Below are 24,680 nucleotides of genomic sequence, written 5' to 3'. Positions count from 1 at the left end.
TTGTGGAAGTGTGTGTATGTGTGTTCGCACAGTAATGTGTTTTTTATTTGCCCTCCATGTGTGGTTCGGTTTAGAGTGGTGCAGTCCACAGCCCGTCCGGTGGTGCTGGCTAACATCAGACTCAACACACACACACACACACACACACACACACACACACACACACACACACACACACACACACACACACACACACACAATTTCAATGCTGACCCAGACAGAACCAGACCTGGCTACACACTAATTACATGCCTGGAATTAGACATAATATCAGCCAGACGTTTGACTATGGAAAACAGTGATGGAGGGCCAAGTTATGTGTGCGTGTGTGTGTGTGTGTGCGTGTGTGTGTGTGTGTGGATGCTGTGACTATTATATATTTACAGATGTCATTTACAGTAAATCAGGGTCTACACTGCAAAAATAAAACATTAAAAAATAAAACATTTTATTTCAGCAAATATATCCGTCCATGAAGTGGGATTATTCTACTTGACAACAAATCTTTTTTTTGTATTATTGTAACAATAAAATTTTTTTCTGCCATTTAAAAAAGAGAATTTACTTATTCCTTTCTTGTGAAATGAGATTCACTGACACCCACTTCCAAAGATACCCAGCGGTGTCTACCCTCTGCTTGTTGTTTGTGCAGTATTCATGGAGATGGTGAGTGTCAGTCTGGAGCAGAAATTGCTGCAATACACAAAATACTCCAGAGTTACAGTAAACCTGTGAAATTGTTGAAAATAATCAAATCTTAAATAATCAGCTCATACGTACCTTTTTCTGCGTTTAGATAACAAGCTACCAAACTGCTTTCCCATCGCGGTCCAAATATCTGCCAAACCGATGAATTGATTGTTCTGAGGGTCAAACAATACCAAAATGATCCATTTGTTCTATTAACCCTAAAAGAGCCCCAGGATTACATTATTTATCCACTTTAAAGGTAACGGAGGGCTAACCACAAGTAAGCTATGGCCCCCTGTGTTGCAGCTGTAAAACTGTGGCGCTCCGCCCTGAGATCCTCCCAGCAGCACAGGAATGTCGCCACAGATACAAACTCCATCTACTGTTACAACTCAAAGAGAGATTTACCTGGCGACGAGGAGCTTAATGAACACTGCATGACCTTGTTTGTTAACAGATGTTCATTTAAATGTTAAAAGTGCTCCACTGCATTAACATGAACGACTCAACAGGTCTCAACACGTCTGGGCGTTTAGGTATCACTCCCCAACAATATCTCCCGGAAGAGTGGAGTTTGGTTTATGAACCCAGCAGGAAGAATGGACGTTACTTTATAGTCTCAGAGTCACCAAACACTTTTCACACATCCATCACAATTATCCATAAGGACACAGAACCAGTTCAAGAATCATCTACAAAAATACGACTTTATTCTCTTCACATACCAAGATGCAGCTAAAACCTGATAAAACACGGGTTTCTTAAACTATTTTCCATCTGAACCATTTCTGTCATATATTCCCATTTATGCAAGAGATGGAAAATGAACTAGGGGGAAAAAGTGACGTATAGATAATGTCCATAACCACACTGTTGTTCTAGGCACCAACTCCTTATTCATTAAAGCATAAATGATATCAAGCTACTACGTTTTATAAATCCTAAGAGTATGATCTTCTCTGCAGGAGCTCCCATCACAAAACCCATCACAGGGTTTTAATGAGGGAGGTTAATTGATCCCTTCAGGGAAATTCTTTCGTCACATTTCCACCAAACCAGGAAGTTGAGAGGTCAGGGTCAGCGACACAGCAGCACCCCTGCAGCTGACAGGGAGGCTGTGTTTTGTTTGAGAGCGTTTCAGCTGGGCAGATGCTTTTCAACATGGAAACCAGCTCTCGGTCATCCAGTGAAAATATAGTCTACCCGACCTCCAGGTCATGGGTTTCCAAAACCGTTAGACCTTCAGGTGTCACTGAGGATCAGCTAGCAAACCGAAGTAATTCACATCATTTCCAGGTATTTTTCACATGCAAAATCTCAGTCAATACAAATGAGTTTTTATCAGGTCTTTCAAACAAGGGGTGGGACGATTTGGGACCACAAACCACCATCCCTCCTGCATGACCGTGTCAAATTACTGGTCATGATTATTACTCTGAACATGTCATGCAAAGCTGCAAAACGGATCTGGAATAAAATGAAATTAGAGCCAAAAGAAAAGAATTGCCCCAAATAGAGATCAAATATTTAAGACAATGAAATAACAAAGTAGTTCTGACCACAAATTACTGATCTGAAAGTGTTATGTACGCCTTTTATTTTGAAAAATTAAGAACAAAATGGTGTTTATTACAGGTCTTTCAAGTGAAATGTTTTACGCTGCACATGTTTGCATAATTTTTATATTTTTGTTGTCCATAAATACCAAAAATATGTGCTCCTTCGGGTTACAGCAGCACATCTGAGCCTAATCTGGGTCCTTTTTGGCACTCATGGCTCATTTACGGCAGCGGCGTACCAAGTACTGTGTGGGCCAGGTTCCAACCAAAGGGGTTGAACTAGGCTTGACTTGGGTCAGGCGTAGGACACAGAAGGTGGACCCATGGGTCGGTCTAGGCAGTCACGTTCATTCTGAGGAAGCACCATCATTCAATGTCAAATATCGGTCAAACTGCTGCAGATTTTGGGCCAAACATTCATTATCTGGACGAGCGTTTTCCCATTGAATAGTGGAAAATAACAATTTAGAAAAATCGAAAATAAGCCATTAAACATCTCAGTGCAAAAGTGAAGGGCTTCTACATTCCACACGCGTGGGTCATACTGAAGGTGAACACACTGAGGAGGAGGAGTCATGCTCTGTTCACGGATTTCAATACATTTTCAGGAGATATTTCAGTTTGACCAAATTTTAAAACGTATTCAGAGAATATTTCCACTTCAGAATTTTAGGTTGGAGGCATGAATGCATGAATTCAGGTGGTGACGGTTTACACAGCCAGAAACAGATGATTGGTTTATTCTTTCACTTGCTAAAGACTGGTGCATCTTATCTTATCAACTTTTATTCCACTGAAATACAAATCAACGCATCGATGCTATCAGGACTGATACCACCTGTTGTGTCGTTACAGCAGCAGAGACTGTGCAGCTTACTTGGCCAGTGTGTTATTTCTTTCCACAAAAAAAAAAGGGTGAGATCTCTAATGGCTCTAAGTGAATTAGGTCTAATGGATCCTATTATGGTTCAATGAGGGCAGGCCAAAGTCATCAAACTCTTTATTTTGATGGATGTGGACACACAGACTCACACAACCACACACCCATCCAGCCTCTCTTACCACACACCTCTCCTGACTCCAAAGCACACAAACACACCTACCGACCAGGCGGGCAGCGAGGAAGGAAGTCAATATTTGAGGAGTAGAAGCTACCTGGCCCCATGCTTGAAATCCACCAGTTAGCGAACGATAGCTACAATGCTGCTTTCAGCTGGCTCAGTCAGCCTGAGTGTTCCTGTAGGTTACAACAGGTCATTATTAAATGATGTTACCATTGGCTGCCAGCCTGCCCTACTGTTAGAGGGGAAAATCAACTTTATTACACCACTTCATAAAAAGGCAGGCCTCGGTAAAGTTAATCATACACAACGGAGATGTAAAGCCAGAAAAAAAACTATAATAAGAACATAATTAACGGCAATAATAAACATCAAGTTTGAATGGGAGAGATTATTAATGACCGCTGATGACGGATGAAACTAAACTTCCAAGAGAGGAAGCTTGCATTTAGATAAATGTTAAATATCATTATGGCTGAGCAGAGATGTTGTTGTAGGTGGATCTAGAAAAGAGTTTCTTAATGTTCCATAAAAACACAAATATTTACCGGAGGAAAGCACAGGAAACTTAAAAAGTGCTGGCTTTGTTTTGGTCACATTCACTTTACACAAGTTACGATTCAATGTTTTTATTCATTGCAGCTTTTATGGCACATACTGTACTTTTTTGGTGGGAAAATGTTTGGACCCTGGCAGCAAATTCAGTGGAGATGTCATTTTAAGAGGCTGATTCTGCACTAGAGCTGTCACAGAAACAGCATTCAAAACCGCACACTGATGATGAATATTAGACACCATAACCCGGCATTACATCTTCAATATTTATCCCATTTTTAACATCAGTTATCCTCACGATTTTTTGGTACTGTTATCACTTTTTTTGTCAATGCATGATTAAAACATCCAAGAACTTCAGGCTGCCTCCGCAACGGCGCAACTGTTACTGGCTGAGAGATGTGTATTGCGGCGCGTCAAGGTTTAAAAGAGGACTTACCTGCAACAGGAAGCTTTTGTAAGCTGTGAGCACTCTGTGGAGCCATTGTGATGATTAGCATTCAAGCACTGTCACCTTACACTCTGCTTACCAACACACACACACACGCACACACACACACACACACACACACACACACACCTGAGCAATTACCAGCTTTTCTCAAGTTATTGTTTCTTGGAAGCAGTCAGGAAAAACAAGGCTGACAAACACCTATAGATTAGTAAAATATGTCACCTGATAGACAAATAGCCTGTTGACATTGTAATTCAATTTAGATGTGGATTAGTCTGGATTCCTAAAAACAAAGCAATGTTTTGTTAGGTGTCCTCAAATGAGTTGAAACATTTTCTAATACTCAATATGTCTGTTTTCGGGAAGCAGATGGGGCTGTCCGTTATAACCCAAACTCACAGCAGTAGCTAACAGATGTGGCAGGAAGGAAGGCTGGGAGGGAAGGACTCTGGAGAGAAATCTAGGCCTTCCCTTCCGTGCATGTATTCCTGGATGATCACACCGACAAGATATCTACAGTTCAACAAGCGCCTCATGGAGACTGTGCCTGCGAGCCATGCAGCTGCAGACACACATCTGCAAGTACGTGTTTTTTCGTGCGCAGGGAGTTAAAAATGTGAAGGATATGAAAAGAGAAGAACATATAGGAATGATTTTTACTGAAAAGTTCCTTGCATATGAATCCATCAGAGAGATTTATGCAATTGCACTGCGTCGTCTCCTTTAGAAAGAAATAATCATGTAATATAATCACGGGTTTATTTATCCGCCGTTAAAAAAGGAAACATGTAAATTATCTGAATTAAAGCTTTCACAAAGGTATTCAGTAGTATTTCATCCAGTTTCTTCATCCAATGCATGAAACTGAATAGCTCAAAGCAAAAATGGTAATACTTAAAAAAAATTATTGAACTTAATGTATATTATGTCAACTGCAAATGAAGAAAAAGTGCACAACTGCCTTCATTTAGTTTGTGATTTGATTCTTGCTGAACTGTGCAAACCCAAGTGTTTTGTTGTTGTTGTTTTTGTTGTTGTTGTTGTTTTGCATTAGTTGGAGGCTTTCACATTATCAGTTTCATTGTCTTTCAGATGACTCTTCTGCTTCATACAATTAGCATGCATGCTAAGCTACACTAAGATCCATTGATCAATCTAAATATAGACTCTCTGAGGCACTTCCTCTCTTGTCTGTCTCTTTGTCCAGAACAATAATCCCAATTTGGAGGTGTAGTAGTTGCCATGGTGATATAGGCACACCGTTAATGGGGGAACTGTTAACCTTTGACTGGTTAAAAGCCCCGAGCTGAAGGGGGGGGGGGGGGGGGGGCGGTAGGGAAGCGCGCACACACGTACACACAGACACACACACACACACACACACACACACACACACACACACACACACACACACACACAGGGATGTCAGAGAGAAAGGAAATTCACACTCATTTCCTCCGTGTGGTTTCGGTACAAATCAACAACATCCTGTCCTTTTGTGAATCCTGCCTGCCCTCATGCTGGTTTGCGTTCCAGGGTAGGCGTTATAACCCCCCACCCACCGCCACTCAGCACACCACCCTCCTCGTCCTCCTCCTCCCCCTGTTTTTTTTTTGTTTTTTTTTTACACCACCACACAAGCATGTTGATGCAGAAGGGCACGTCCTTGTTCGCAATAAACAGAGAGAACAGGAACATGAGGGGAGTGGCGATTATCCAGCTCCATCAAGCTGGGCCATGTGATCCATACTGGTCTCTATATGTGTGTGTTTATCTAACACATGAGTGTTCCTGTAGGTTATGGCTGTTTGGATGTTTTGTTTTATTTATCTTACGGCCTGATTTTTTTTCTCTACGTATTAACCAGAACTAAATAGATATTGGAAATAAGAATTCCCAAGGAGAAAAAAACAGTAAAAAAAAATATATTGAATTGCACCTTTAGTCCTCTGATATCACCCTCACTTTAATCTATGAGACACTAGCGCCACAATCGCGTCTCTTGTAGCAGGAAGCTGCACAGATCGATGAATTAAAACAGAGGGAGAGCGGCACCGCAGTCGATGAGTCGACTCTTTATGTAAATCAGACCTGACATTGCCCCTGTGACCAAAAAAGCCCCCACCTCCTCATCCGTCACCCCCAACACACACACACACACACACACACAGATAGACACACACACTCCTTCCCCTCGCTCTCACACACGTCTCATTCGCCATTTCTTCCCCATTCATAAAAATCTGGGCATCGCGCGTGCGCAATGTCATTCGGAGTCCTCCCATTCATAAAAATGTAACCTCCGCGTTTGAGCCCTCCCGAGTCCCTCCCATTCACAAAAAAAAAAACGTCGAGGCATCTGCGCGGTGCCGTCCCCTTCCCTTCCTCTTACCCTCCCATTCATAAAAACGCACTTCCCTCCCCCCCTCTGTGGTTGCAACATCATATCCAAAGCTCTGCGTCCACAACCGCAGTCGTCTTTTACGCACCAGCGAGTGGAGTACAGCGCCGGAGACCCGTCCTCCTCTCCCCGAGCTCGCTCGTACCATCCCCTTAACATTTGGACTTAACTCGACATTTTCTGGAGCGACTCGCTCGCTCTCTCGGTCTGGAATATCGGCTGCGCGCAAACCTTTGTGCGCAACGAAGAGAATGAGAATTTTATCCTGAAACCACAGTAAGTGATCACCTCCGCTGGCGTAGTGGATGTAACATTTTGAGCTCGCGGCTGCAAACGGACAGCTGTTTTATTGTCGTTATTGCTTCTGCTTGACGTCCACTGGATCGTCAAAGCCAAAAAAAAAAAAAGAATAAATCGCTCACGCTATTTTGTAACGACCCGTTTCCCCGACCAAGTATTTGCACTTTGAGTCAATATTTAACCACCGATTTCGTACCAGAAGTTAAGGGCACGGAGAGGGGAAGCGGTCACCTTATCATTAAAAGCACAACTCCTTAAAAACAGTCGATTTAAACATCGACCGCTTCTCTATTTGTGGTCAAATGGACGTTGTAAAACGGCAGCAGATTCTTTCATCTGCTCTGAATTCTCTTATCAAAGTCTTGAGGGCTTCATGTTTTATCTCCGCTGCAGCCACCGGCTGGTTGGCGCACCGTGTCGGTGGTGTCAGGTGTTTTTTGTTTTTTTTTGTCATTTCCTTCGTTGTCTCATTCTGCTTCCTTCTAATTCAATATTTTATATTTTGCTTTTTATCGGAATGTTTTTTTTTTTCCCCAAACAAACGAAGACGTGCAGGTTTACACGTCAAGCTACGCACTTAACTACCGCCGGTTAAAATCCACCTCGCAACCTCTTCGCTGCACGCAGCGCAGCTCCTCGCTTGTGCATCAACGTTTTATGTACTTTTTTTTGTGTTGCGTAGATCGAGCATTGAAATCGTTGTATAAACATGCTATTTGAGTATGCCGAGCGGCCGCCTCCGGTTTTTATGACTCAGTCCATTCACATATTGAAGGGAGGGACACACACACACACGCACACACACACAGATAGACAGATAGAGAGAGAGAGGGAAAACAGAGAGAGAGAGAGTTCCGGCTGGGAGCTCATAATGGTCTAGATTTGACGATCACAAGCGCTTGTGTCGGTGCCAGCGATGTCACAACAGGTTTCTCAAACAGGCTTTTGCAGATCTGAGGGAGGCAAAGGAGAATAACAGCAGAGTCCCGTGTGCTGACACGTTTTTTGTTTTTTTTTAATAAGACACAACAGATCATCCATCAGCAGAAGGTTCTGAGCGGTAACAGAGCAGAATCCCGGTACATGGTTTGGAAGATTCAAGTAACCGTGAAAGAGTGAAGGAAGAAAAAATAAATAAAATGCCAGGATTCTCACGGCTCGTTGATAAATAGATGAAAGCGTTTTTTTTCTATTCATCGTGACTGGAGCGCATCGATTCCTGCAGCCTTTCATTCACACAAAAAAAGCTGCAGTTCATAAAAATCCATTTCATTCACAAGTTGGTGAGCTCTCATTCAGAAAATCCTCTCAATCCTCTCAAATATGTTCCTTATTACCGACTTACGGTGGCTGTGGAGAAAAGATAAAATGTGAAATGATGTTAACATCCCTCCTTTTCTTTCGCCTTTTTTCGCTGAGATTGATTTTTTTTGTCGAAGTCCTCTTTCTGGCAACCTCGTTCCCTCTTTGCTCTGCCTTGTTTGCATCTGTGAGTCTTTTGCATGCAAGCCCTGCTCTCTGGTTGCTCCCTGCTCTTTGGAAGAGAGGCAATGAAATCTATTGTCCTAATGTCAGCGTTAGAACGGAGGAAGTTTGAAACCCCGTTGGTGGTGTTCGCTTTTAGTATAGTTCCATCATGAGATAAAAATATTAATAAAAACAGCCTGGTGCATTACCAAGAGTGCATGAATCATACCAAATAGGGTTAAAAGGATGTTTAAAAACGTAACTTTTCCGATATGCATCGATATAAATGACTAGAAAAAAAGTGAAAGACGAAGAGATGTGTTCTTTTTACGTCATGTCAAGTAAACTGAAGGTCCCCGTGGAGAGTTTTGAGATTTATTCATGGATTAACATCGTATAAAATGTGTCTTCTCTCCACGTCAACCAAAAAAAAAGAAGTTTTCAGAAAAATTAGCATCAGAGACGCGACGGGTTCAGTGGGTTCTAACAGTTACTGCTTTTATGTTTCTCTGCAGCTTTGCTAAATGCTGCTTTAGAGTGACGACGTGCGAGGCACCAGCCTACACATGGAGTCCAGGGTTCCCCACCACATCCCCGGAGTGTCCTCCTCCCTCATATCCCAGCCCCTGCTGGACAGTCGAGTGCCCTACGGCCGTCTGCAGCACCCCCTCACCATCTACCCCATCGATCAGATAAAGTCCTCACATGTGGAGAATGACTACATCGACAGCCCCGCTGTCGTCTCCCAGCAGCCCCCCAGTCAGAAGACTATGAACCGAAGGATCAACTGGCTCGGTCAGAATCAGGAGGCCTTTGTGGGAGCAAACCACAACCACCATCACAATCACCAGCAGAGCCGATGCGAGCCCCACCCTCACCATGACACCACCACCCACCCTTGGATTTCCTTCAGCGGGAGGCCCAGCTCTATCAGCAGCAGCAGCAGCACTTCGTCTGATCAGAGGCTGTTAGATCACGCTGCACCCACACCAACAGTGGACCACCATCCAAACCTGCATCCCCACCAGGGCCCTGTTAACACAATCTCCACCCGAACGCCTGGCTGCTTCACTTCCCCTGAATCTAAAGTCCTCACCTCCTCTTCTTCTGCTTCCTCCTGCTCCTCCTCTAAATCGTTGGACCTCAAGTCTGCAAAGATGCCCATAGGAGGTGTGTGCACCACTGCAGGTCAGCAGGGGCCGGCGCTGATCCCTTCCTCCCCAGCCGAGAAGAAGCACCTCCTTCTCTGCGAACACTGTGGGAAGTGTCGATGTACAGAGTGCACGCTCCCCCGAACCCTACCCTCTTGCTGGGTTTGCAACCAGGAGTGCCTGTGCTCTGCTCAGAGCCTGGTGGATACGGCCACCTGCATGTGCCTGGTCAAAGGGATCTTCTACCACTGCACCGAAGACGAGGATGATGAGGGCTCCTGTGCCGACAAGCCCTGCTCGTGTTCCCAGGCCAATTGCTGCGCACGCTGGTCCTTCATGGCTGCCCTTTCTGTTGTCCTGCCTTGCCTGGTCTGCTATTTGCCAGCTACGGGCCTAGCAAAATTGGGACAGAAGTGTTATGACAATGTTAGCAGGCCCGGCTGCCGGTGCAAGAACTTGCAAGGTGGCATGAGCATCCCTGTGTGTAAAAACGGAGGTGTGGACGCAAAGGTTGGAATGCTAGAGAAGCAGCAGCAGCAGCAGCAGCAGGGGTCATGATACCAAACCAAACTGGTTTGGCGGTGACCTTTCTGAAACAAGCAAACAAAAACAAAACAAAACTGGACAGCACCACAGTACTTGCTCGCTCTCTATGGATAGGACAATCCAACACCAACCCCTTAAACTACCCCATTAATCTGCTGGAAGATGACTTATGTAAAACAAAGGTACTTAAATGGCTTCTTGACCTGTGTTTGAAAGGGTGGATGATCAAAAACAAGCCTGATGGTTGACAGGCTCTCTGAGAAGTTTTATCTTGTTTTTTTTAATTTCTTTTTTATTTTGTTTTGTTTTTTTGTAACCGTGAAAGAAGAAGAAGAGACTAGGTTGTGGGACCGGTGTTTTGGGAAGATGACTGTAGGCACAAAGTCATTGTACCTCTCTGCTGCTCTGTATTTCTCAGCTAATTTGGTAAAGGTAACTAACCACAAGCTGGTTGCTGATCCTGGAATAACATAGAAGCTAAATGAGGGAGATGGATATCAGTACACCCCCTCAGACCCCCAAAAGCACAGTCTGCCTGTTTGAAACCTGTACCGTGGCTTTGTGAAGGCCCGTTTACTCTCCACGATTCTGATGATCAGTGTGGCCACTCTTCCTCTTACAGCTAAAAGAATGCTAGCATGGTAATGCTAACATTTCTGTCTTTATATATAAACAAGAAATTTCCCATAATCCTCATTCTGTATCATGTGCAAGCAGTTATGCTGCAAGTTAAAGAGTGATAATCACTTCACAGTGCGTTTCCTGTTTTGGGGGGGAAACACGGATATGCTAATAGATTGCTGTTCACCAATCACCTCAGAGGTAGTGCATGTCATGACCTGCATGCTCTAGTCTAATGGTTTCCCGCCGTGCTAGAAGTCAATGTGTTGTAGAGAAATGTGTAAAAAAGAAAGTACTCCCCACCTTCTCAGGGACTGTCCTCTCTAGAACTTGACCTACAGCATGTCGATTGCTAAACTGCCTGAGAGCCTGGTCTACTTCCTCTTTGCACAAAGCGGCAAAGAAACATCTAGGGGCAAAAAGGCAATAGTGAATAATTCAAAACCAGTAAGCTAAGCCAGAGAATTTTTTTTTTCCAGAGTGTAAAGAATGCAAGTGATGAAGAGGAGGAGAGAAGGCAAAGCGAAGTTGTCAGTCAGCCTTTGTCAAAATCAAACCTGCCACTTGCACAACCTTTTTAGGAAGATGCTAACCCCTCTAAGGATGTACTAAAGCACAGTATTAATCACCTCAGCTAGCTCACATTTAGCACCCCTCCATGCACACACCGGTGTCTTCATTCAATTCTAATCATGATGCTGCATAGCTGTGTTAGCCAGATAGTCTGTCTTTTATTCTTAAAGTCTATTTTTGTGGCTTGCATGACGTTCGTAGGACTTTGCCAAAGGAAGCAAACGTACAGTAGCATGTTTTTGCTGTCTGAGTGATCACAGTTGTTATGCACTCTCGCCAAATGGAGTCGACGACAGTTATTTCTCAAAAGCATGCGCCCCTTTAATGCTGATGGCCTTTTCTGTTTGGCATAAAGGGATACTGTTGCTCCGTGAGACACACACACACACACACACACACACACACACACACACACACACACACACGCGCGCGCACACACACACACTTCTCTTTCATGTTAGACCCTCAACTTCCATTAGGGCACCTCATGCCTGTGTTTGTCTCGTTGCACAAAGCTGATATCACACAGGGAAAAAGAAAAAAAAAAAAACAGGAAAGAAAAACACACTGTCCTTTGTCTTGAATGTATTTGGCAATATTTTCAAAACCAAGCAATTCAGTGTGATAGAAAGGTGCCAAAACTGAGAATGACTGTGTGACTGAGCAAAGGCCTCGTACGTGTAGATGGGCAGCAAAAATCACAAATGTTTTGACAATATATTTAGTAATAGAGCTATGCAGGTGAAATGTTATTTGCTGTAAATAGTTTCACAACATTTGTGTTCTTTAGAAGAGACTTTTAAATGTCCTTGAAAGATTGCATGGTACATTATAACTACAATTCAGTACAAAATATATAGAGAATATATTAGATATATATTTTGAGGGTAAGAAAAAGATGTTTTTGCGGTTGTGAGATTTAAAAAAAAGGGAAGAGGGAGGGTTGTGAGAGGAAGGTTCAAATGACAGGTCTTTCGATCACAAGCACTTGATTTTAAAAAGTGTGCCCGGCAATAACAAAGTTGGAAAAAATAAATGAATAAAAGCATCCATGGCTCATTAGCAGTCGAGAGGCTAAGTTAACTCCCTGGTTCCTCTCCGAAGTCCCAAAAGACTGTGGATTGATTGAATCCACACTGGGAACACAAGCTACCCCTATCCGGATCAACCCATTTCCTGCTGCTCAGCTCTATCCCTTCTTTTCTTTTTTTCCTTCCTCTCCTACCTTCCTTCGTCCCTGAGAAATTGTCCAACGAACACCCCTGGCCTTGATTGACAAACACAGCTGCTGTGCATAAACATGTCATACTGCAGAGCCGCGGAGGGAGAGACAAGTCTCTTTCTCTCCCTGTTTTCTTGTCTCTGTTTTTTTTTTAAAATTTCTTCTTCTTTCAATTCGTGTCGTGTGCCATCTCTCTTCCACATCTTTCTTAAAAAAAAGGTTCATTCTTTAAATCTTCCCTGTCCCTGCGAGAGTAGCCTTCTTGCCCTCACTCTAGCTTTATACTTTTTACATGTGCTCGCTAGTTTGTTCAAGGTGTGGAATAATCACCAACAATTCAGTGTTTAAACCTTTTGTGTTGTTCTTTTTTTTTTTTCTTTGCTACAATGCTGTGACTTTACGCCCTGCCCACCCCCCCCCCCAGCGTGTCGCCTATTTGCAGACACTGTTTTTTATTTTCAAACTGAAAACAAGAGGAAAAGTCTCATTTAGCTGGGTGATGCTACTCCATTCCTTTATGCCTTTGCAATGTCAAAGTTGGAGATTCAGACATGAGATCTTGTTTTGTTTAGATATAACAAAAAGAAAAAAACTCTCATATAAAAGGTTCCCTTTATAGATATATTTATTTTGAAGTTCTATTTTATATAGTATTTATTTAGATGCCAACTTTTTGTTTGTGAAGAAAGCTTATGTCGAAATGGAATGTACATTGACAATGGAAAATATATATTGTTAAATATACTCGACTGTTGTGTGATATCTTTTGTGAGTGCTTCTACCACATGGCGCGCACACATACACACATGCACACATACAAACACGATATATCAAGCACAATTATGGATGAGAATGCACCAAAAACACATGAAGAAACTTCTTACGTGGATACTTGAGCAACTAGATGGTGACTGATTCAGCGGCTGCAAAAGAGTTAACAGGTGTCAGTTGTTTTCATGATCATTTCACCTCCTGGGGTTTGGTTCTATAAAAAAACATTTGCAGGACAATGAAGTGTCCAAAAACCATCAACAAACGAATAAATAAAGCAGAAACAGTCAAAAACCAGCTAGAAATAATTCACAGACTTCCAATGGACGATGTAATGTGAGACAGAAAGTAGTTAATGGTGTGTGTGTGTGTGTGTGTGTGTGTGTGTGTGTGTGTGTGTGTGTGTGTGTGTGTGTGTGTGTCTCAGGTTAAGTTTATAGGGGTGGTCTGTTTTAATCTGGATGTGTCACATTCTTTTCCCTGTAAAACACCTCCTTATGAAGCAGTGGTGCACGCTAAATCTTCTCGTCACACACTTTCGTCACACGCAGCCCACCTGTGCCGCTGTTACCCCGAGGGGTTCCTCCCTCCCCCCCTTTGTCAGAAGCCCCCCCCAACCCAACCCACACCCTCACGCACACCCCCCAACTTCCCCTCCTCACTTGTTTCCTGTGAGTTAACCTGATTGCACCTGGGAGAGGAGTGTGAGAGAAGAGAAGAGAAGAGAAGAGAAGAGAAGAGAAGAGAAGAGAAGAGAAGAAGGCCAGACCTTCCACAGTGACATAGAGAACATGTTTCCGCTGTAGCAGCACTGCAGGCGCTACTGAGTCTGCTCCAACAGGTGAGATCAGAGACCAACCTGCCTGTTTACCTGCCGGTCTGTCAGCACCCATCTGGGACAGCACACACACACACACACACACACACACACACACACACACACACACACACACACACACACACACACACACACACACACACACACACACACACACCTGCATTTGACTTCCTCCACACCTACATTGTCATCTCCACCCTACTGGGCCACATACATATCATCAACACAGGAAGCTTGGGCACAGGCAGGTGAGGAGGAAACCACTCATTATCAGCTGCATCATTGCAGGCTGGATCCAGGAACCAGTCCAGGGTCAAAAAGCTTATATGCAAATAATTATTTGTGCTGTGGTATCCTAAGCTGTGATTGGTGGGGAGCAAAGGGCAGACATTTCACAGCTGGGGGACAAAAACAACAGAAGAAAAGTATCAAGAGCAGTTCCTGAGGGAGACAGCAAAGGTGCTGGCTCAAGAACCGTTGTAGTAAATCTACAGATTCCTTTTGATATTTCTGGCATCTCTCACTCACTCATTGCAGCTGGATCTCTCTCTGTCTCTCTCTGTCTCTCACACACACACACACACACACACACACACACACACACACACTCAGGCGCACACGTGCAGGTCATTTACAGTAGCTGAAGAGAAGCAGTAAAGCAATGATATGCTTAATTAGATTTACTTTTCCCCAAAGAAGCAGAACTGTAATATTTTGCTGTTGGAGAAAAATCCAGAGCGTTACGGAGTACGCCAGAAACGTATTTAATATCCGAACATAGCGTTTATAGTGATCAAGTCATTTATATCAATAAATGCTTCATTTATTGATATAAATAGTTTTACAGTCAGAATACAGCATAGAATTATGCGAGGTGAATTTATCTTGAACATTTTACAACCTGAATTTTTCATGTGGTGAAGTATTTCATAAATACATATCTGCACTTCTAACAAAGCAAACTACATTAAAAACAGGGCCAAAATATCATTATCAGTTCTTACCATTTTGTTTTTTGTTTTTTATAATTTTTCAAAGTATTTATGGTCAAAGCCCTGACAGTAGCAACAGGGTTTCCCTGTGGACAAAACTTGGAATTACAAGTATGGCGTCCATCCCCTGATGCACAAGGGCCCTAAATGACTGCCATTGTGAAGAGGCGGCGATAAAACTATTGTTCCATGATAATAATTTGATCCTCCTGGTGTGATAACATATTGAAATCTAGACTAAATCTTGTTATTCCCATTCAAGTTAGCGGAATGCTAAACTGGCCTCGCTCTACAAACCACCCAACTTGGATGAACTATGCGTGGAGGTTTTGTGACATCATCTACTTCTTACCCACATTTATAGGAATGAACGACCAACGCGCATCTAAACTGAACAGGGCCCTAAGAGCGGCTGATTACACGTGCATTTATCCTGCTATTACACCTGGCATGCGTGGCATTGATGAGGTGTAGCAGCGGTGGAGTATACCTGGATAGAGCATCTACAGACGGGTGCTAATGTTCCTGAATGGTTTGGAGAGGTGGACCAAACCATTCAGAGGCATAAAAGGGGAGGGGGGTGGTCACAATCTTTCAAAACGCATAGTATTACAGCTTTTTGTTTTTTATTATGTTCACAATGATTTTTATTTAATCAGGAAGGGAAAATGTTGGGGGTTGGTAACCTGTTGTAGCTGCAACGTTACTGTACACTATCAAGAATAAGGTCTTTATTATGTATATCGAACAAGAATCCTCAAATTCTACAGTATGTCAGTTCTTAAATAATCTAATTTCAGATCCTATTCAAGTGCTTCATATCTTTATAGTAAATTGTAAAAGAGAGCGAATTGGAGTTTTTACTCTGTTAAAGTGTGTCAGTGACCCTCAGGCTGGTTGGGACTTTGTTCCAGTTAAGACATGTGACCTAGTGTGTATGTTTACTTGTATTCCTCATGTTGTTGGGAAATAAAGTTGTGTACACTGCCAGATGGTAGGGACTTGCCTCCATTTTGGGGACAGAAAGCAAGTCTCCATCACAGTTGTGTCAGCTGTTGTTGCGCGGCGATAATAACGGACCATCAGGGGAAAATGTCTGAGCTTCATAATCTCAAGTTTTACTCTAATCTGCTCTTTAACCCCAGTGAAAACTCATTCTGCTAAATCAGCATATCACAACGACGTGACCTGAGATATAATTGCTGCAAATTGCCGCTTTTCAACATGAATCTGTATTTAGGTACCATATGTTAGAGTAATGCTCGGAGGCCAAGGGGAAAACCAGATGCCAGTTTCCTGCAGTGAATAATGTGTCTCCTCAGCTGGTCGTCTGAATCCATTTGAGATTTTCAAGAAGTTTACGGTAATTTGGGCTTTCCAGGACTTATGTACTTCATGTTAGCTTGCATTAATTCCCTTGCAGTTTGCTGTTTAGATGACATATTGCAAAAGTCATTTTCACATCTGGTGTAGCGCTCAAACCCCCCCCCCCCACACACACACACACACACACACACACACACACACACACACACAGCACTACCCCCTTCTTTTTTTCCTTTACCCCATTCCTCCCTCACTCTTTTTATTGCAACTATATCTATGCATGCGGCCAGATCAGATTTAAACAAATAAAGCATGACACCTCGCTGAATCTTTGAGTTGCAACATGAAAAAAATGCACATTCTTACATGATTATCTGCTCGAGCAGAATCAGACCAAAGACCAGAGAAAGTTTTTTTTGTGTTAATCATGTGTGTTGTAAAACAAGTCTATTCACTGAAAAAAAAAAAAAAAAAAAAAAGATGCTCGGCTTTCTTTTGCCTTCTTCCACAGTCTGTAAGACACTCCCCAGAGAGGGAGCACGGTTCGTCCGTCTCTGCTCCCTCCTGCCCCATCACGTTCGTGTGTCACGCTGGTCATGAAAGACGACAGGCTTTGATCGATCAGGGGTCAGTGAGTCGTTATCTCATCTGAGTTACACCAAGAAGAGTTATGGTGTCATTCACGAAACAGAAATACACCATTTGAGATTCAAGCTGCTGTAGACTTCAGCTTTGGTTTGCCTGCCTTCGTGTGATTAATGGATCAGGATGTCAATGGTGAGCGAGGGGGAGTTAGGAAGAGTGAGCGCATGTGCTCACTGGGCTCATAACACTCATATGCAGATGAGATCCAGAGCAGGTCTACTCACTCATACAGGCTGTTTGGAAATGGAACCCCAAACATTTAAATCTGCAGATTGCAAAATTCTGCTGTTTGCAGTTAAAAAACACACACACGCACACATACACAGATGTGTAAACACACACAGTATCTCAACCTCTTCAGCCCTCCCCTCTTTCCTCGGTGGAATTCAAAAGTAGAAGTGTGACAGGAGGGCTTCAGCTGCAGGAAAAACACATAGATTTCAAGATCAGGAACTGCTGGGACAGTTGGAGGAGAACAGGGAGCAATGGAGGAGCAGGTGTGCAGAATGCTTGCACCTAAAACTGTCAATATGAGCACCAGTGTGTTTAACTGTAGATATAAAAAATGAAATACACATGACATTTTTAAACATTTTAGTCTAAACAACATATGTTTCACAAGCAATATGCCAAAATCTAAAGCAGCTGTGTATTTTATATAGAGTGAAATATTTCCCAGCTCAAGGCTTAAGTGTCCCTTTGAGCCCGAGGAAGAAAAAGAAGAGAAAAGAGAGATTAGCCACGATTTTTAGTGCTGCAGTTGCCTGCCTACCAGCAAGTCAGCCATGCAGTCAGCCTGTCCACCGTGGAGCCAGTCACCCAGCCAGCAAACAAGCCAACCGGTCCCTTTCATTCACTGAGGCCACTGGCATGGGACCAAGTAATGCCACTAAACAAAGAGCCACTGTCTTGCATCACTTCCCCTCAGAGAGGCCATCCAGGCCGCAGCCTCTTATCACCAGGCACTGCCAGTCTGCAGCACACCAAGGCCTCCGCCACACCGACTTCTTTTCACCGCTTCCAGTCATCACCGGTATATGACACCCACAGGGAGAGCTTCAACAGTCTCATCACATGAAAAGAAAAACAAATTTAAAAAAAAACAAACTGTGATCTGACCTCTGTACATATAACTTTTTTTTTCCCTACGTGCCTTTCATAGATGCGTGTGGCTTTATAATTACTAGCGTTGCTGTCATATAATATTCATATTAAAAGTTTAGACAAACAACTTAGGAATGCACAAAGTTCGATTTCCACTTATTGTCTGTGCTCTTTGGCTTCAACACCACAGTTTGTTTTTTTGGTTCTTGGATTTACAACTGAGGAGAGAAAAGTTGGAGAAAGATGTTTAAACATTTGTTTAAAATGTGGTATTTCACCATTGGGTTCTGTTCGACATTGCTGCTATTATTTTCTTATTGCAGCAGTTAAGCAGAGAAAGTCTGGAATCTTAATGGGCAGCTTTGCTCCTCAGTCTTGATAAGTATTCTGCCGGTGTAGTTTGATACTTCCTTCCATGCCACAATCTGTGTGTGTGTGTGTGTGTGTGTGTGTGTGTGTGTGTGTGTGTGTGTGTGTGTGTGTGTGTGTGTGTGTGTGTCATGGATGCGTGTCTGTTTTCAACAGGCCCGGTGGCTGCCTGAGGGGGGTGGACATGTGTAGAGGAACAGTTGCATTCCTTTCAGATCGTCCTCTCAAAAGGGAAAACACACACATACATACACACACACACACACGCACACGCACGCACGCACGCACGCACACACACACATACACAGCACTCTCATTCAGATCTATACAAACTAAGTTTACAAGAACACACAAACCTTCTCCCCTCTTTCTCTCTGTTTTCTCTCACTCTCTGAACAACAGCGGAGCAGTACGGTCCCCTGAGGCATCGGAGGGGCCAAAACTGAACCGACCAAACTTGGCTTCCGACCCCGGAGCAGTGACACGCCTACTTGGCGGCAGCCTGCAGTGCATTCCTGGTGAGAGAATTGTCAAAGCCAAGCACTTCCTCTGGAGCAGGGCCAGCCCCAACACAATAACATTTCATACATTTATCTCTTGGCTCACTACTAACACAACCCGAAAACACTAAGAACACACACGCACACATTTATGCACACGAAAGAAGCTGCACATACATGCACGTACAAGTACGTACAGTATTGCAAAACACGGTTTTGATCCCCATCTTTGCTTTCCCATCTCCCCACCTCCTGTCAGTCCAAGCCTTCTCTAATCTCTGTTCCAAAGTGCAACTGTTGCTCTGACTCTCAAAATATAACATCACCCTCCTCGCGACCTCCACTTGTTACAGGATGTAGCTGATATCCCGTCCTCCTTAGCCTCCCGAGGCTTCACAGAGAATCGAAGAATGCTTTCCAGTTAGAATAATCCAAGATATTCTGTCTCAGTGTACACTGAGTCAGACGACACATTTGGCGAATTAAGGAGCTTCTCTGTAGTTCACTGACCGGATCATCTTCGTGTGTAATTTCATATTCAGTCAGTCAGCAGTACAATTTTCTTACTATTCTGGTTGTGGTAAGTGAGTTTTGCAATTATGCAACAAAACAAAAAACACAATGTAAAAAGCTCACAAAAGAAAGAAATATCCATGTCACATCTTTGGCTGAAGAGGAAAATAAACTGATGGGGACATGTTAACTACATTCTCTACATAATTCTGATGTAAATGTTAAATATTATTTATAAAACTGAAAAAAAGCAAACGCTGGCACCAACATAACACCATTTTGTACCTCGAAGCTTAAGTCGCTGCAGCATGAGGGATCAGCAGTTCTAATGTGTCCGATTGCATTCACACTGCAGAAATACAAGTTAAAACACAAAGAAATAGACTCTCATTTGAATTGACTGATATCACTCATTAATTCAGTCTATTCAAATTTGAGTTTATTTCTTTGTGTGTCCTGGTTTTAGACACAACATAGTGCTGTTAGTGCAACTAAATAATTCTGTTCTATATTGAATCAAACTTTTAGAGAAATTCGACGCATCTAATTGCTAATATCTTGAATTTCTGAACGTGCGCAACCAAAAGAAAACAACACAGTGAAGTGATGACATGCAAATCTACCTGCTGTCTTCTCGCTGGCATCTGTGTGGAGCAGTGAGGGGTCTCCTACTTACATGCCTGGTGATGTTGCATTTTTCGTCACTTGTGGCTTGTCCATCTTGTTGGAGACAGTTTGTTGGAGACAGTTTGTCCATTTGTGAGAAGCATACTGGACGGCGGTAGTGTATGAGCCTTCGCTTGAGTTTGTAGCCCTGCTGACTTTCTCCACTTCTGCTTCTTCTCTCTCCACAGTTTAGCAACCCAGTCTGATGCAGCTGCTTGCATTCAAACATGAGAGGATTCCATCTCGTGCCCATATTTTAAGGGCCATGTTGGTCGCATGCATCAATTCAACAGTGCGGAAGAAGTAAGATAATCATAGAGTGTGAGATCTCATTCTGTTCACAGTTGAGATTGGAAGTCAACTGGTAGGTTGTTCATGCTAAGGAAGTAAGCATGGACTTGTTTCTCACAGTAGCTACGGACATCCAAGTTTTAATATGCTGCCCCCGCTGGTCTGGAGGATGAGGTGCTGAACTTGATTTACAAATTGTATTTTTACAGGGTTTTGCTTTGTTTGTGACGCTGAAGCAGGATTTTTGAAAGCAAATTTTTAATAGATAGCAAATAATTCACCCAACCACACACACAAGGAGTTGAACATTTCAGATCGTTCGCAAAATGCAACTCTTAATTCAGAACGACACAATAATTTATAATAACAGATTGTTTGATCCAAAAATGCACTACTGTGCTCACTATTGCAACATGTATACTTTCCTGTGATAACGGTTTCTTTGTCTTAGATACAGTATTGTCAGAGTAAAGTACATGAATACACTGATTAAACTCAACACACGAGACCCAAATGAAAAGATTTACCGGTACTTTCCTCCACAAATCAGAAATACGTCAACACATTCCAAAAGGTTCTGCACAAAAATACAGAACATACAAGAAGACAAAGAAGGTAATGCTCACTATTTAGTGAGGCTAACAATGGTCTTGTAGTTGTTGATCTGGTTTTGTTCCTTGAGTATCAGGTTTCACTAACCATCGTTATTTCAAATTTTAGACTGCAACAATTGTAATACTGAGAATCTTTATCAAATTAAAAGGTTCAATCTGCTTTCATTCATGTTTCTGCTTGTCTTTCTGTGCTCCAGTTTCTCTTCTGTCAAGATCAACACAAAAGGAGCCAAACACACAGAGGGAGAGAAAAGAGACTTATGTAACAGGTATGACTTCACAGGAAGTCAGCGCACTGTGTGTGTGTGTGTGTGTGTGTGTGTGTGTGTGTGTGTGTGTGTGAGTGAGTGTGTGTGTGTGTGTGTGTGTGTGTGTTCACTGCGCTGTGTATTATCTTGCTTGCATGTGTGTGTGTGCCCATCCACATATGTTCTGCATGTGATAACAGTCTGTCCTTTGTCATGTATGTGACCATGTTTTTAGTGTGTGCTTTTCACTGCGTGTTTGTGTAAATATGATGCTGAACCACGTGCATGTGCATGCGTGTGTGTGCGCGAGCATGCGTGTGTGGGTGAGTGTCATCCTTTTGGTCCACAATGAGTCTTTGTCGCGGGAGTCGAGAGGATGATGATGACTCTTGGTTTGCCAGTAGATTTGAGAGAAAGTCTCTAAATGAATCAGATGAACAAGACATTCGATTTTTAGATTGTATTTGAAAATGTCTCCAGACCTTTTGGAAAACAAAATTACTAATTTTAAAAAAATATGCCAGAAACAGGCCAACACCAGAAATGAGTTTGTTGAACCACTGGTGTGGTGCTGGTCCAACAATCTCTCAGTGAACACTCAGCACCATGTCATTCCTGTTTCGTATCATTCCTCTAGACCAAACTCCCTTTACAAACCCACTGATTTTACTGATCCAGCCTAGGACAGGTCAAACCCTGTTCTGAGGCTCCAACAGGCCCAACAGAATGGTCTAAAGGAAGCAGTGAATGCCGTCTCATAAAGGGAAGCTGCTGCTCTGCCACAGATTCTCTCCGACCAATGGCAAGAAAAGGGACATCAGCACAGTCTGGACCAGCACAACAGCGGTTTACTGGGACCTCTATAGAAAAGACAGAGGAGCATGTAATACCCAGGAGTACCCCGACCACCCATGTGACCCTTTGGCAATGCTAAATTAATCTCTAAATGTAATGGGTTCTTCTTTGGTCAGTGCAACATCCCTCCGCAAAATTTGCTGAAAATCAGTGGTGTTTTTACGTAATCCTGCTAACAGACAGACAAACAAGTCAACAGACGCTGGTCAAATATAACCCCCTTGGCAGAGTTAAATTTATCCGCATTGCTCATCAGACTGGACACAAGCAGTTTATGTGAACTTTATCCACAGGATGCCCAGACTATGGTTCATCGTGCTATAAACAAACAACACGCATAACTTAGGTGCATGTTCTCATACATATTTATAGATTTGTTGAGAAGGTTGGATGCGTTGGGTTTCAGTTTAAAGCAACGTTCAATTAGAAATCCAACAGTACCCGAGACAGAAATCAGGAAGTTTAACACATTTGTTGCTGTACCGATTCTGCCAACACAGTCTGAGAAGAGATGCCTCTTGAACTGTGCCTCTTACAAATTTCACATCTTCTGCAGTCTCCACTATGCCGGACCGCCTCTCTGCCTTCCTGTTAACATATATCTGTTTAGTCAATATCATGAGCAACAAGGAAAATCCCCATGGCAACCCATCAGACACAAGCAAACACTCACCATCTCTCCTGCTAGCACACCTATAGGTAAAGAGAAAAAAGGTCAAATCATGTTTTTTCATGTATGTGAGAGTTTTGTGTGCGTGTGTGTGTGCGTGCATGTGTGTATTTGCATGTGCATGTTTAGGACCTCAGGGTGAGGTATCTTGGCATGTCCCATTGCAGTTCAATGTTTCCTTTTAGCTCCGTTGGCACTCTCATATTCCTGCTGGCTGACCTTTCCTCTTGGTGTGAAGTTCCTGTCATGCTCTCTCTGTGCTATCAGGTCACAAACCTCTTGGTTTAGAGAGAGTGACATTATTCTAAACTGGAGAAGTGGCTAAATGTTTGAGGAAATCAATGAATCAGTGCAACATACAGACGCTGGTCAACTTTCTACTTTTAAAACTTGATTTTGTGTGATTTTTTTTCTCTGAAATATTTAATGAACTGTAGGGCACTGGTGAGTCATTTGCACAGAAACGATGGGTCTTAGTTTTATCATGTTTTTTCTATCTTTCTGCTTGGTACAGAGGTGAAGAAATAAACGCTTTACTGGAAGTGAACAATTCTACTTTTTTTTTTTTGGAAAGTACTCGGGTTTTAGAAGGTTATTTAGGAAGTCAAGGTTTAAGTCCAAGTCTAGGTTTAAAAGAAATTAAATCAGGCCCTAAAAAGCAATTTATCATGTATTCAAATACATATTTTACACATGACATCCATGATAATCAGTGGACATTCAGAATTTTAAGATGAAAAAAACAAATTGTATCACATTTCAGGAGGCATTAAATTTAAATACTATATATTATAATTAATACAGGAAGGAGCTGATTGGCTGAGAAACACAAGGAGCTGCAAGGCTGTGGCAAGACACACAATGGGAGTACCTTTCAAAATAAAACAGGAACTGACAAAGACCAGAGCACAGACCAGAGATACACAAATGAACACAAGGAACAACAACAAATGGAACTGTTGCAGATTGATCTGAATTGAAAGCAGGAGCACAATGGCAAGATTTCTTCTTGCATGCTGCTTTCATTTTTATCTTAGAGGTTAAATTCCAGGAAAAACAATTCTTTGGGAAAACATCATGTGTATCTGCGTTTAAGTTATATAACTGATGCGACTTCAAATTTCAGTTGAAACTGGTGATTTACATTGATACAAAACCACATAAAGTACCAAAAATTAACTTGGCAAGTTGTTCTGAACTCTGAGCCATTTCTAACTGGCTCTCTAGAACTGCTCTCAGAGAGCACAGACCTCCACCAAGGCCAAGAGCCCACCCCCTCCATTATATCCACAACTGAACCCATCCTATATGCCTGGAAATGTTTAGAAATATGTTTGATTTGCCTCAAACTAACTCACAATGGTTAAGAATCCTTTTTTTTTTTTTTAAACTGAAGGAGCTCTAGTCTTGGCCTCTTATTTTTTTGGCGTAATCCTGCAGATAAGCTGAATCAATCATATGACCTCCCTTCCAGAGGTAATAATAAGTGGGTTACTTATTTTTACCAAGCCATCTGAGTAGGCCCTGGGGGGGGGGGGGGGGGAATGCTATCAGTTTTAAATAGAGCAAGTGTAGCCTTGAAAAGCTATATTTATGTGTCATCGGAGACATCATATGGGATGAGCACATGAGGCCAGAGACGCATAACACAGAAGCATGGCAGGAAATGTTCAGGGAG

General features: G+C 42.7%; 1 protein-coding gene and 1 long non-coding RNA gene across 2 annotated transcripts; one reads left to right on the top strand and one right to left on the bottom strand.

The window, feature by feature from the left end:
• Nucleotides 1-546: 546 nt before the first annotated feature.
• Nucleotides 547-20,665, bottom strand: LOC147248498 (uncharacterized). Its single transcript, XR_015109279.1, has 3 exons — nt 20,335-20,665; nt 781-863; nt 547-693 (listed from the first exon to the last, which is right to left on the bottom strand). It is a non-coding gene; the product is annotated as an uncharacterized LOC147248498 (long non-coding RNA).
• Nucleotides 6,743-13,400, top strand: spry4 (sprouty homolog 4 (Drosophila)). The gene is made up of 2 exons (XM_086179008.1): nt 6,743-6,996; nt 9,003-13,400. The coding sequence occupies exon 2, from the start codon at nt 9,054-9,056 to the stop codon at nt 10,194-10,196; it is 1,143 nt and encodes a 380-aa protein (XP_086035134.1). The 5' UTR covers nt 6,743-6,996; nt 9,003-9,053; the 3' UTR covers nt 10,197-13,400.
• Nucleotides 20,666-24,680: the final 4,015 nt, after the last annotated feature.

This window comes from Aulostomus chinensis, chromosome 15 (assembly GCF_037954235.1).
Source record: "Aulostomus chinensis isolate RoL2024-O1b breed Wild chromosome 15, RoL_Achi_v1.0, whole genome shotgun sequence".
In the NCBI taxonomy this organism is placed as follows: Eukaryota; Metazoa; Chordata; class Actinopteri; order Syngnathiformes; family Aulostomidae; genus Aulostomus; species Aulostomus chinensis.
The sequence above is the reverse complement of the archived record's forward strand: the minus strand, read 5'-3'. Positions and strand labels throughout refer to the sequence as shown.